This window comes from Helicoverpa zea, chromosome 2 (genome assembly GCF_022581195.2).
Source record: "Helicoverpa zea isolate HzStark_Cry1AcR chromosome 2, ilHelZeax1.1, whole genome shotgun sequence".
NCBI lineage: Eukaryota > Metazoa > Arthropoda > Insecta > Lepidoptera > Noctuidae > Helicoverpa > Helicoverpa zea.
The window spans coordinates 7,373,019-7,387,407 of NC_061453.1; the positions used below are offsets into that span (position 1 = coordinate 7,373,019).

The following is a 14,389-nucleotide window of genomic DNA, read 5'->3' on the forward strand; positions in this document are numbered from 1 at the left end:
TATGTACTATCAGTTTTAATATCCATCACCCATATTTTGACTCATTACAAGAATTCATGGGCACCCTAGTTGTTTGATTTACTAAAATGTTATTATTGGCTAACCTGTGGAACGATATATTACAACCACCATAGGATTCAGTTTTACAAGTATAAACGCAACACTTTTTCACCATTTTAATAGTTTAAATTGATTTAATACAAAAAATATAAATAAAATTTTAAATGCTGATTACGCGCCAAGAATGTTCAGGGTTACCGCTAGAAAATAAAAAAAAGCAAAATAAAAATGTATGTTGTTTATGTTTTAAGAATAAATACGTATAAATTAATGCGATTGTTATTATTTTGTTGACTTACAATTGTTAAAATAAGTTTTTTTGGGAAGACAAAACTGTTGATCACAACATTTTTTTTATGCTGGCAAGGTGTTAGAAAGAGACAAACGGCCTCCGTTCTAACTATCCCTCTCGGCTCGGATTTGCCTCTGTGTATTATGCAACCAATTTAGTACCTTATTGCGTTAGAATAGAGTTCATTTTCGTAAATATATATTTTGAGCGTGCGCAATCTTATTTAGTATATAACATCTATGCCCTCCACACTCCTCGTATTCGTCTAAAAATACCGAAAAATATCGTCAGCAAAATACAATTTGACATCAGACATGGATTGACAGTGACAGTGACAGCGCAGCTGATCGTTGTTATTCAATTGTTATTGATTGTTATGTTGTTATTATTTTTCTAATACGCATTGCGTTAAAGTTTATTTTTTTCGATGTATTTTACTGTAGTGAACCATTGAATATAGTTAACACGTAAGATGGATGTAAATCACTTATCTCAGAGTAATCTACGCGTGGGATATCCCTATATAATCGGATATATGAGCGTAGATGTGCGACGCGAGTTTCACCATGACCTATCTCAATTAAAATATTTAACAACAATACCAAAAAGAAGAATACAATATAATTTAAATCATAATATCGAAAAGGCTGTAAAACGTACAACTGACGGCAGCAATGAAAAGATATCACTAATGTTAAGGTTTCTCCTAAACCAAAGATACCGCTTAGATTTTTTGAACAATCCAACTGGAACAACATTTATTACATACCGTAGAACTTTAATTAGTGTAATGACCAGTATATATAGTCGTGAACCAGTAAGCATTATTGCAAGCCTACTCAACAATTGCATTTACTTATGTTCTGTAGAGAGCACAGAATCATTGAAAAATTCAAATACTTCATGTGATCAGAATGCCAAGTTTTGTGCCTGGGGTTATAAATTTGAACAATATATGCTATCAGGTATCAAGAGTACCCTTATATTTTGTTAAGTTTATTTCATTCACTTTCAACTGTAAATATCAGTGATCATGTGATTGATATTTTTTTCTAAACAATCCTCATTTAATTTTGCAGATTTGCCAGTAAAAGTACCTAACATAGAGAAACCTGTTATTGAAAATGAGGAATTTTCAATTTACTTCAGCTCTCAATTGGGAAAGCACAGGTTGTTTTATGGAGCCCAAATTGATGGAATGTTAGCTAAACAAAATGCATCAGGACCTCCAAAGACAAGTGATGTTGATGCAAATTTGACATATTTGAGGAATGCTGATTTTGTTGAGTTGAAAACGAATAGAGAGATACACAACCCAAGACAAGAAAAAAACTTTAAGTAAGCCATGTACATTCTAATCTCTTCACAACCCACAGTTCTGTTCTAGTCCACCAACCCAAATTAAATTTTCACTAACCATCCAAAGGAAAGACTGTAAAATTGCTATTTCTACTTAAGTGTTGCAAAATGATTCTGTATTCAAGTGAGTTATTTCCTTTACTTACATTAAAACCTTTTTGCAGAAAATACAAAATGCTGCGATGCTGGTGTCAATGCTACCTGGCTGGTCTGAAGGGATTACTTGTGGGATACAGAAATGACGAGGGCATTATTCATAGAGTGCAGTGGTTCGACACTGAGGATATTGTGCGATACTGTCGGGTATGATAGACCATCAAAAATATATCCTAATCATTTTATCCTAATTCCCTTTTATGCAGCTTGTTAAAGAGAGCTCTACCTGCAGTACTTCTACCGCGAGTTTTAAACACTAGTATTTGCAGATACTCAATAGTAACTATGTTTTTTTTGTAAGCTCCTGTGCAATTTGCCATTAAAGACATTTACATAGTCAGTTTCGAGTATTGACAAATACTAAACTTATGGTAGACTACTATCTTGGTTGACTGTACGTAGAACTCTAGTTAACTCTTATTATTTTTAACCAACTTCCTTAAAGGAAGTCATTCGGATGTTATTTATCTGTCCCCATAAATGATTACTGCTTTAGCATAACTATCATCTGCCTTGCCTTTTTCCAACTATTTTAAGCCCGCTCTACACTAAGCCCGCGGTCCGCGCGCGATGGCCGCGAAATGCGTTTCCAAGAATATGCGAAACGGCTCCACACTTGGCGTTCGCGCCCTTTCGCGGGCATCACGTTCGGTCCGCAGGCTAAGCGTAGAGCGGGCATTAGAGTCTTCCAGTGGAGGTCAGAAGAAAGTTATTCAGTCTATTTCGGGTAACGATAGGTTTAGGTTTGTGAATCACAACATGCGACTGCCTATGTGCCTTACTATTAACCTTGTGCAACACTGGTACTCAGCGGCATCTGGTCTGAATGGATCCGATGTCGTTAGGAAAACGAAGACTTACCCTGCGTTTAGATGATGATATTAGAGCTTCTAGTTTATCATAGTAATAATTGATACCTAACTCTTTTCAGGACGAATGGAAACCACAAGTAGCCATTGACAATTTAGTTCACTTTCTGTCTTATGTAGAGAACTGTTTCAAGTCTTTGAAAACAACTTCTAAAGACGATTTCGCGTCCAAAGAACCGCTAACGTTAAAGTTCGATATCGATGCTCAGCAGAAAATCACCGTAAGCAAGGATATCTACGAAGAACATGTGATACTACCAAGTTGGTATGTTAACAATATCCGCGCTCACTTATAAATTGTATTTTTTAATATGCCTTTGCAATATATTACAGACAAATTACATGTTTTTTTTTTTCATTTATCTAGTTCTAGTTTTCCTCAGAAATATAAATTATGTAGGTACTCCTACATATTAATTACGAATACTTAAAGGCCCGTGTGTTCTGAAAGTGTTAGATGTTAGATAAATGGTCAAAGCATGCGACATCCGACCCTAAATACCTAAACCTAGATTTTAAACTAGGGTCATCGGAGGCGCCTCATTATGGTACGTTCACACGCGCGCGTTCAAATCGACATTCAACGGGCACAGTCACGTTCACCAGCGTGTAAACGGTACGCCCGAGCCCGTGAACGCGCCCGTGCCCGTGAATGCCGCGAATCGGGCGAGTGTCGGTTTTTTGGCAAAGTTCAAAGGATGAATGTGCGGGCACCCGGCGACTGTTTACACGCGCGCGGGCAGTCTGTCTCCTGCGCTTTCGCGACGATTCAACGTTCTAAGAAAGTCGCTACGATCGGAGATTACAACATGGCGGAATGGTCAACGTTGTTCATCATTTTGTTTCTTTTTCCAATAAAAATAAGTTAAGCCAAAGGCTATAACAGTAACAACACCGAGATCCTCGCTGCTCGCCATTCTTGCACTGACTGACACGACGGCGCGCATGTGAACACCTTGAATGTCCGCCTGCCCGCGACGAGCTGCGCGCGTGTGAACGTAGCATTAGATTGAACATTTCTTCTATGGCGAATTAGTCGAAAATATGACTTATGAGATTGAGGAGGGTCTATAAGACTTACTGTTTATGGGAATGTTTAACAATTACTTATAGTCAGATAAGTTGTTCTAATTAATCTGATCACTATTTTTATATGCGGGCCACTCAACCTTGTTTGGAAAAAAGCCATAAATTCGTTACGAATCTCCTTGCAAATTAAATTATAGTACTACTCTCTTCTCCTACGTATTTTCTTCTGTTAGGTTACTCTATGGGTAACAAATTGACAAGGTGGTGTCACCAAACTTGTCTGTCAAAACTCCAGTAACTAAAAAAATCCCATAAAATGTAACTCAGAAAAAATAAGCTTAAAATCAACAAAAATCAGCAAAAATGGCTTTGACTGGCAATAAATTAAAAGAATAATGAAAAATGGGACAGTTAGATGAAGCAAGATCGTCCTCTAGAATGGGCAAAAGCTCATCGACCGTCAAAAAGAGCTCTTCAACAAAAGGAAAAAAAGGTGCTGCAGGCGGAGGATCAGAGTGCTTGAACTTCTCCAACCCTAAAGTTCAAGGAGTTCTGCTAGTTGGCTTACTTGCCGTATTGGCTGCGGCTTTATGGTTTGGCTTCTCGCACGGCTGTCTACGTCGACGACGTAGAAGACGCCCATCTCCTTGTTGCCAGTAAGTGGTAAGTCAGTAAGCGGTTCCAATTTTTTTGAAAACTTACTATAGGTTCTTGCTACGAATAATTATTGGTGTCCCTAGTTAGTAACAAATAGTAGATAGAAATGTAATAGATAGCTTTTAATTCTCAATACTCAATTCTTTATTAGCATTCCATATTATGTTATAACAGGTGGTACATTTAGATTAGTGACAATATGGACCCTATTGGGCACAGCTTAAAGAAGTAAGTATTCTTCCTAACCGTCACGAGACATGGGTGTTTGGATAATCGAATCTTCAGCCTTCCTAAATCAGAAATCGCCGGGACATACCTACCTACTTATCGTAATGTGCTTCCTAAATCAAAGTTGCTTTATGTGTGCACTTGTCTAACTTGACTCGACCTACCCGGCTAAAAGATCGCAGCATACCAAAGCACGTTTGGTAAACACTCAAATTGTTTTATATCAAATACCTACTATCCTACATCTTCTTACCTATCATTATTTCAGTTTCCACATACTATTACAAAAAGGCTGGAAGCCTGGAACAATCAACGACAGACTTTCGTTGACCGACGACAGCCATTAGCGACCAGTGGCCAACAGGTACGTTTGCGTATGACCGCCCCCTTCGATTATAGGAAGTGCATTAGCGTAGTCAAGACGTTCACTCGACTCACCTCAGTACCCTACCTACGCTTATTAATATTTTAATAGGTTTATTCTAGACCTTACGCATAATAAAATCTAACGCAAAATAAAAATATATAAATATCGTAATGAATCAGATTTATTAGTGGAATGAATATAAGTCTAATACAGTACAGCACGTAAACTGAAAGTTACTTTGTTTCAGACTGTCGTCGCTTGACAGAGACTTGAAATATTGAAGAGGTCATGTCTTAAGCTACAAGCCGAGACGATGCTTCACATGGCATCCTGAAAATAACCAGAACTTGAATACATTGTGACCATAAATAATATAATAATGGAATATCTACTTTCATTTTTAATGTGTAGACTACGATCATTGTCCGACTAGCTTATTTATACGCTCATTTTTGTAAGCGAATGTACAAGTACTCGTGTGGGCATTTTGATATGTTAAAAGCTCGCACGTGAACCGTTGATGTAAACACGTATGGAAAACGTACCGTAGATTGTTGAGGGGTCTCATCCCACGCGCCACTTCCGTTGCCCCAATCATCGTTAACATTTTGGTCTTTATTTTCCGAAGCATTTTCAGCGTCGGGAACTACAGCTTCAGGGTTAGAATTTTGAACAGCATTAACTTCCTTAATACCTAGGAAACAAAACAGAAAATGATATTTTATAAACACATTCTGACCGCTCCCAAAAAAGAAGTACATAGGTACTTGCATACATACGTAATGTATTGAAATGTTAACTATAGTATCGTACAACTATAGTGAGTTGCACCATTTAACTAACTTAAAATTTTCTTATTAGACATTGAATTTGAAAAATTTTAAATTTAACTTTAAGTTAAAAAGGGGAAAATCATAATAATCAAATAAATAGAATTTGTTATAACAAATCAAGATGAGGAAGAAGATTTAGACCTACTAGGAGAGGCGCTCCAAATAAATGAGCGAATTACACTTTGGAAGTACTTACCTTCAGATACGTTCGCAGGTGCATTTTGTTTCTCTGAAAACACAAAATCGCGTTGTAATAGGTACCTACTGTAAGGGCCGCGGCACATATAGCGAAGTGCAGCGCGGATGCAAAAGTATGATATTTGCGACGAACATTGCTGAGCAAATCGTTTCTATTTGTCTAGCATGAATTAATTAATAACTCCTGTAAATTGTCCCCAGTTCAGTTTCTTCATTAATATTACACCTACTCACTAAGCCTGGAGCTCGGAGACTTTCTGATAAACATAATGTTTAGTTTTGCCTACCAATAAACGACTTTTGTGCGAATGGCCTACCAATACACTATGACTAAATGAATGAAGAAGCCTTTCAACTTTAAAAGGGCGGCATTTTATCCGCGGATGAGTTTTTTTCGTATGAGTTGTAAGCCGTCTTAGGGACGATCAATGCGAACTCGTGTAGAAGTGCAGCAACATGTGTTTGCACCGACTATCGATGTCAATCACGCTTGTTAGCTTGTTCACCACGCTATACAAAAGCCAAATGAAAAAAGAAATGAGAAAGAACATTACGAAAGGAAAATAAGAATTGAAAAGTGTCGTAAGAGACAGTAAAAAGAGTCGGTAAGTATATGTGCCTCCTTAATGTTTATGTTTGAAAGGGCTATTATTAATTCTTACTTTTATTAGAAGCTGGTTGCTTCATCATTTGCAGAATATGATGTTTTTCTTTAGCAAGGTGTCTCTTGCCGTTAAGATGCATGGTCATTTGCTCGGAGCATGTAACCGAAGTCTGAAATAATATGTGAACACTTGACTTTATGAGAGGCATTAATATAACATAAAGATAATAATTTCGCTTGATTAATAAAGGTAATACAAAAATAAATATATCAATAAACCAAAAGAAAAACAAACAGTCTAAAATAACTACATACTGATGTCAAGTTATGCTTGTAATAGAGAGAAGGAAAGTGGAGTAAAATAAGTAACCTTGCAGATTTCACAATACAAGTCCGGCTGGATCGGCTTAGCATCTTTCTTCTGATCCGCACTTGCTTCTGAAGCTTCGACAGGCTTAAGCTGCTTCTTTTCACGGCGAATGAGTTGTTCTCTGAAATTATTGAGCACATGAGATCCATTAGTGTGAATTAAACGAATTATTAATTGTTATATTAAAAATATATAAAAAACTTACACTCGTTCCTCCATGCCCCTTTGCAGCAAGAAAGGATTCTTCGGTGGTTTGCGACCCTCCACAATCCTAGAAATGACATGTAAATCTTCAGGTACGTTGCAGATGGTGCAATAATATGCAAATGAGTTAGCGAACATTATGATTACCCTACTCTCTCTCGTACTTACGTTTACTTGCCGTAGACATAAAATGATTGTTTATTGAGTTATGTATCTTCATTGATAGCAATATATTAAAAGTAGGTACATGAAAAACAAACAAAAACATTTACGCTCAACTGGCATACTGAGTAGGTATAAAAAAGGTCTTAAAAGTTAAAAAAGAAACCGGCATCCTATTGTCGAATTTTCTAAAATATTGATATGTCATTACAAGCGACAACTCGGTGAAGTGATTTCGGCAGTGATAACTCGTGCTCATTGCATTTTTGCGTATCATGGCACCGACCGCTGCGAGTACTGTTTGGATGAAGGTGATAGAAACAGTTACTTGTAGAAGTCAGTTAACTCACCCTCGATGAGATCTGCCCGAATAGTGGGATTCCGCGTGAGTCTTCGACGTGATGTGGACATCACACAGCTCACAGTAAAGATCACGAGCCTTGAGAGGGATCTGAAAGTGAAAGAAATAACTTATACGTAGGTATTTTGTTTTTATGCTTTAATCATTGCTCATTCTTGCATTTTGCACTGCAAGAGCCTATGAACATCGCGTTTTTCAGACGCGCCGCTTTTTTCAAATGCACTTTGATAAGACGCGTTTAAAAAAACGTGGTGTGCATAGGAATTAAGATTAATATAGTAGAGACTGTTTTTTGTTTCACTTTACGTTATCGATCATTAACGTGAAGTCGGACAAATTGTCACAATGTAATCATCTATTCGGACGACTAAGTTCACATAATAATGCTTGGTGTTTGCTGTCTACATCGAATATGCGACCTACGATCCAGACAGCATCACAAGCAACCGTACTCGCGCAACTCCCCGTCCACAGTTCCACGTCTACGGTGGTCATCTCTCCACACCAAGCGCCCGTGGTGTTCTCCACGCCCACCGCAGCGGCTGGGATGACCAGTGTGAATTCTCACTCGTTCTTCCTTCTCTGGCATGACTGCTTCGCAAAAGGAAGAGACGGCATCCCATTCCCTCTCGCTTTGGACCATGGCTTGCTTGAACCAGGGTACAGCGCGAGAGGTCGCCGCCACCAATTGCCCCTACGAGGACACGGTGGTGCACCTTCCCGGGAAGGATTTTATCTGGTTCGATATGGTTTCTTTACAGGCATACATCACAGACGATTAATAATAAAAATATAGATCACAGACGATTATATTGATAGATATTATGTGAACCAATATTGTCGACAGAATACCTACTGAATGATTACATTGTCAAGTTGTCCAATTACCTCTTTGGGACGATGAAAACCAACTTCAGCTTGCTGAACTAGCCATTTTTTCTGATTCTTGGCGTGATTTTTGGAGATGTAGTGCAATCGAGCTGGAAATTGAATGAAAAAGTTTTTATACCTAGCGCATTTCAGGGGCCCGATTCTCCTAAGTTAATAGTGTCAAAATCGAATAGAAATCGAATCGCAATATGATCGCAATAGCAGTTTTAACCATATCGGGCATTCTGCTACTAATAAAAGACCAATCGTATTCGATTGACATTTGATTGGTGTTCGATTGGTCTGCTATTTCTGTGATTTTAGTCTATACGGTAGTTTGCTGTACAATCATTTTGCAATCGTAAATCATTTGCAGACAAAATTATTCATTACTAGCTTTTGCCCGCGACTTCGTTCGCATGGAATAGTGACTTCCGGCATATTTTTGGTTTGACCAATAGATGGCGCTATATGTCCGGAATAAATTTTATTTTTTATTTTTACATATTTTTTTAAAATAAAAACTATCCTATGTCCTTTCTCAAGTTCCAAACTACGTCTGTACCAAATTTCACACAAATCGGTTTAGTAGTTTAGGCGTGAAGAAAAGACAGACAGACAGACAGACAGACAGAGTTACTTTCACATTTATAATATTAGTTAGGATTGAATGACAGAAAAGGATAAAAACGTTTATTTCAAAGAAAAAATAAATGCCACATACGTTTCAATCGTAATCGATTCGGGATTGGATCTCAGTCGAATCGAGTCGAACGTGAATCGTATTTTGCTTAAGTAAAATTAGGAGAATCGGGCCCCAGCAAAAAAGGCTCGGAGAATGATGACATTTCAGCAAGATAAATAATATGTACTACAGTGTGTTTCCTTCAACAATACTACATAATTAGTATGAAACTTATTTTGTGACATTCTGGCTTCCAAATATGTATTATGATATTGAAAACATTCAACTTTAATGAATATAACGTAAGAAAAGTGTGACTTTACCTGTGCTTGGTAAATAGTTTTTGCAGGCGTAATTGTCGTGATTCACCGAAAGGGTGCTGGTCTTTCTTTCTTTCTTTCTTACATAAAGAAACAGGTTGCCGGTACAGAGAAACCTGTACGGGTAGGTACCGATCAGTGCAGGTATAATATTCTAAAGAAACAGGTAACCTGTTTCTTTATAAGTGAGTCAATAGGATTGTATTGAAATATTATACCTGCACTGATCGGTACCTACCTGTACAGGTTTGTCTGTACCGGCAACCTGTTTCTTTATGTAAGCACCCAAACACACATACAGTGTTCTAATTAACCCAGTCTTAACATAAAGACTATTGTAAATAAAATACTTACACAGATCAAAATTTTGCAATTCTTGAGCACAAATCCCACAATAATGGGGCTCTATTAGGCGCAGAAGAGCATCGGGAAGCCCTTTCAGTTGTGGTTTTGGTACACCACATCCTGGAGAAATTAATAAAATATATTAACATACCAACAACTGAAAATTGCAGAATTATGATTCTGATTCCCTATTTCTCTCCCATCTCTATTATTCTCTTACGCAACTGTTGTATATAGATGATCAAATAATACATAAGGACCTATAGCTAGTTATTTTTTTTTTAGATGGAAGTACAGTTTTATGAATATAGTTAAAAGGAAGGGTTTAGCCTCAACTGATCTTCACTGAAAAATATTTTGTAAGAGTTGTAAGTAATAATGCGGTCAACAAAACAAACTTTGCAGAAAATAGAACTAATGCAGCTGTACAGCTTACCCACAATTGAAGACAAGGGACCAAATCCGAATCATGATATGCTGTTTTATAGTCTGGATCAAATTAATAAATTAACTCAACTTACGAATTAGAAATTTCAATGGTTTATGTTCTCTGGGAAATCTCATATGCATTGGAGGGCCAGCTGGGCCAAAACCTCTCCCCCAAGTAAAAGGTCGTCCAGGAGGCCCATATTCACCACCAAAGAAAGGAGGTTGGTTCCTACCATAACCTCTTTCTCTAAAGCCTCCTGAAAAGTCTTCACTGAAATAGATACTACAATGTTTACAGGTTTATCAACATGTAACTGATATTATTGGACCAAATCAAAAAGTTTTTCAACCTAAAATCATAATCTTCAGGGCCTGGTGGTCCATCCTGATACACTGATTCATCACCATAGTCATCAAAATCCATATTCACCACCTTTAACATAAACAACAATAATTAATGCAGTTCAAATAAATAAGACATCTCTAAATCTGTTACTCATGCAGGAAATACTCAAAATAATTCTCGCCAATGCTTTATCTAGTATTATAGTGTGATATTTTAATATTACTTTGTAGAAAAAAGTTAAAGGATGTAAGTGAAACACAAATCAATTGGAAACAGCAACAAATGTAATTAGTTAATACAACAACAAAATAAAATAGTTAAATATTTTAAGTGAAACAAACCAAAAGCTGAAATTCAGAACAGATAGATGATAGAACACAACAGAACAACCACAGGCAGAAAGAAATTATCTAAATTCACAAAACAAAACCTACTATGCTTATTATAATTTTACTCTTTGACAGCTGACGTGACGTTTAGTTTTTTTTTTTATTAACCGACTTCCCAAAAAGGAGGAGGTTATCAATTCGGCCGGTATGTTTTTTTTTTTTTTCTATGTATGTGAGCTGACCTGATGATGGAGACCAGAGAGGGTCGAGGGAACTCGACAACTGAATATGTAAACTACCTCGTGTTTGGGCTTATATTCTTTGTATTAATGAGAACTTTCCACTTATATGGATAGGGACAACTATTCGTATCACTAAAAAGCTGTAAATAAAAAACTTTATTACAAAAAAATTAAACCGACTTCCAAAAACACTAAAAAGCAAAAAAAAAAAACTAATTTTAGGTGCATCCATTGACATATATTCTAGCGATAGACAAGAACATCCATACAAATAATTTACCCGCTATGTCGTCTGTTGACATTTCGTTGACGTATTGTGACATGTAGTCATCCTCATTGATGTTAATTGCAGAAGTGTCGCTCGTATTTTGCCTACATTTTTCATTACTCAAAAAGTTTATATCTAAGTGAATTCAAAATCATGTAATATATCAAAAAGTTTATTTATATCTAATTGAATGCAAAATCATGTAATATATTAAAACCAGGAACTTATTTTTAGGGTTTTTAATATTAATTACGATGTTTTTTTTCTTAAGAGGGCTATCACAAATTTTCGCGAATTTAATTATTTTTTCTTGAAAGTAAGAACATACCATGACAAAGTGAAGTCTGTTTTCATTGATATTTTACCTACTGCTAGTTTTATGGCACATCTGTTTCTGCACGATTTTCTTAATCCATAATTCAAGATGGCGGGCGGGAACAAATTAATGCATATTTGTAAAATTGAATTGTAAATGAAAAGTATGATATACAAGCGTTGTAATAGCATGAACAGCGTGTAATTTTACTAACTTGACTCTCGAATAGTTTATATGTGTAAGTTTATACCTTGATATGTATTTTCTATTTTATAATTGTAGTTTCATAGACATCCATCTGACGCAGGTGTCAAAATCGCTCTGATTTGCCATTTTGGGCACTGCATAGTCTGCAGTGCAGTTCAGTGTGGTAAGCTTTTTGTTCGGAACGTTCTATCTAGTACGTAGTACATATATATCGATGGGTGCATCGGCCTAGAAGGCGGTGGCAAAATTAACTTAGTGACATCCATAAAGGCTGATTTACATTGAGTCAGTAACTGACGTCAGTGTAGGCGCCGAAAACTGACGCGTGCTATTTACACGAAGTCAGTGTTTCGTCAGTAGTCGAGGATATTTCTTTTGGTGTACACACGTTCGTAAAGTCAGTGCGGAAAAATGAATTCTCGAAAACAGCAAAAAATAAAAGTTAATAATTTGTTAAGAAAATGTACCTCAATAATGATGCAAGAACTAAGTGATATGTGTGAAGAAGAGATATCTAAAGAGAAACGAATTTGGATTAGAAAATGGATAGAGGACAGAGACATAACTGGGGGTTCTCTGTTGTTAACCCAGTTGAGAACTGAAGATCCTAAAGAATACAAACTGGCTTTAAGAATGACGCCAAAAAACTTTGACGATTTGCTTATGTTATTATCAGGCTCTGTTCAGCGTCAAGACACATTTATGAGAGACGCCTTGCCAGCCAAAGTGAAACTCGAAATTACGCTGACATTTTTAGCTTCTGGAATGTCCTTTCGAAATGAGAAAGCGTGGTCCTTATTCAATAGAGCGGCAGCGACTGACTTCACTGACTTGGGCGTATTTACACGCGGTCAGTAGCACTGGCGCGGGTGGAGGGGGAGCGAACTCGTATATTGAAGTCAGTACTGACGTGTCAGTACTGTACTGACTTCAAATCAATTTACACGATGGCAGTGCCGGGTCAGCACTGACTTGTCAGTGGACTGACGTCAGTTACTGACTCAATGTAAATCAGCCATAAGGCACCGACTTCTAGGCCGATGCACCTAAAATTAGTTTTTTTTTTGCTTTTTAGTGTTTTTGGAAGTCGGTTTTTTACTCTTACTCTTGGCCATTGACGTTTAGTTTGTCGCAGTTGTATTACCAACTAGATAATAAAATACTGACTAGGTAGCCCCTAGACTTACTTTTTCTTCTGAGATTTAAAAACAAAACAGATCCCAAGAAAGTGATAGATGTCGTTGTACCTCTACAGTACGGATGCAGTACGGGGCCTTTGCCAAAAAAAATATTGCGCCAAGCTCGACTTGGTTAGAGAAAGTCTGATTTTTGGACAAATATCACATTCGGATAATTTGACTGACATCTTGTCTTCTTTTATTCCCTACTAGCTTTCCGCCCGCGGCTTCGCCCGCGTGGAATTCGGTTATATTGCGGTATAAATCACAACTATAAGAAAACTTCTCATTCCCACGGAAAAATCTAAGAAGCGCGATGTAACGCTGGATACGATGAGCTACAGGTTAAAGCGCGAGATATCATTGCACTTCTTACGTATCTTAAAAAAAACAACGTCACCACGTTTTAAAAAGCTATCATTCCACTTACGTATTTAAAAACACATCGTTACCACGTTTTAAAAACACCCAGCGCCATCTATCGCATACCTCAAGAACTAAATAACTTAACTAATACTTATACCAATTAGTAATTCGTTGAATTATAGTTATTTCAGGATAAGTAGATGTAAAAAAAACAGTTAAGACGATAAAACAAATTGTACGTCATCCCTCGGGAATTCCTCATTTTCGAGGATTCATTATCGTATCATTTAGCTTCTAAATTTATATGTTCATATTCGTTTGCAATATATAAGTAGATGTAAAAAAAAACAGTTTAGACGATTAAACAAATTGTACATCATCCCTCGGGAATTCCTCATTTTCGGGGATTCATTATCGTATCATTTAGCTTCTAAATTTACATGTTTATATTCGTTTGCAATATATTACCTTGTTTTAAACGACACACAGCGCCATCTACAATCCATCCATCAAGCAAACAATATTTTTGTTTTCCCTCGGGAATATCTATTTTTTTCGGGATAAAAAGTACCCTATTATTTAATCCGGACTTCTAACTTTACGTCTGCAAAATTTCAAAGCAATCGGTTCAGTAGTTACGGCGTGAAAGCGGAACAAACAAACAAACAAACAAACAAACTCACTTTCCGATTTATAATATTAGTAAGGATAACAATTTTTTTTAATTGTTGAATTTGTC

The 14,389-nt window shown here is 36.8% G+C and overlaps 2 protein-coding genes and 1 long non-coding RNA gene across 4 annotated transcripts; 2 read left to right on the forward strand and 1 right to left on the reverse strand.

Moving 5' to 3' along the window:
- Nucleotides 1–691: 691 nt before the first annotated feature.
- On the forward strand, nt 692–3,077 carry LOC124643854 (decapping and exoribonuclease protein-like). The gene is made up of 4 exons (XM_047182968.1): nt 692–1,317; nt 1,432–1,690; nt 1,876–2,014; nt 2,799–3,077. The coding sequence occupies exons 1-4, from the start codon at nt 825–827 to the stop codon at nt 3,030–3,032; spliced, it is 1,125 nt and encodes a 374-aa protein (XP_047038924.1). The 5' UTR covers nt 692–824; the 3' UTR covers nt 3,033–3,077.
- Nucleotides 3,078–3,976: 899 nt separating this feature from the next.
- On the forward strand, nt 3,977–5,408 carry LOC124642610. Its single transcript, XR_006985793.1, has 3 exons — nt 3,977–4,428; nt 4,919–5,014; nt 5,265–5,408. It is a non-coding gene; the product is annotated as an uncharacterized LOC124642610 (long non-coding RNA).
- On the reverse strand, nt 5,181–11,230 carry LOC124642603 (zinc finger matrin-type protein 3-like). 2 transcript variants are annotated; one of them, XM_047181092.1, is made up of 12 exons: nt 11,086–11,230; nt 10,749–10,831; nt 10,491–10,669; nt 9,979–10,089; nt 8,638–8,729; nt 7,739–7,839; nt 7,228–7,293; nt 7,023–7,143; nt 6,711–6,822; nt 6,047–6,079; nt 5,563–5,711; nt 5,181–5,347 (listed from the first exon to the last, which is right to left on the reverse strand). In XM_047181092.1, exons 2-12 carry the CDS (start codon nt 10,820–10,822, stop codon nt 5,336–5,338), a joined length of 1,050 nt encoding a protein of 349 aa, XP_047037048.1. In that variant the 5' UTR covers nt 10,823–10,831; nt 11,086–11,230; the 3' UTR covers nt 5,181–5,335. The 2 variants fall into 2 exon arrangements, with proteins under 2 accessions (XP_047037048.1, XP_047037059.1); XM_047181103.1 differs by having other exon boundaries at nt 11,179–11,216.
- Between the last annotated feature and the right edge of the window lie 3,159 nt (nt 11,231–14,389).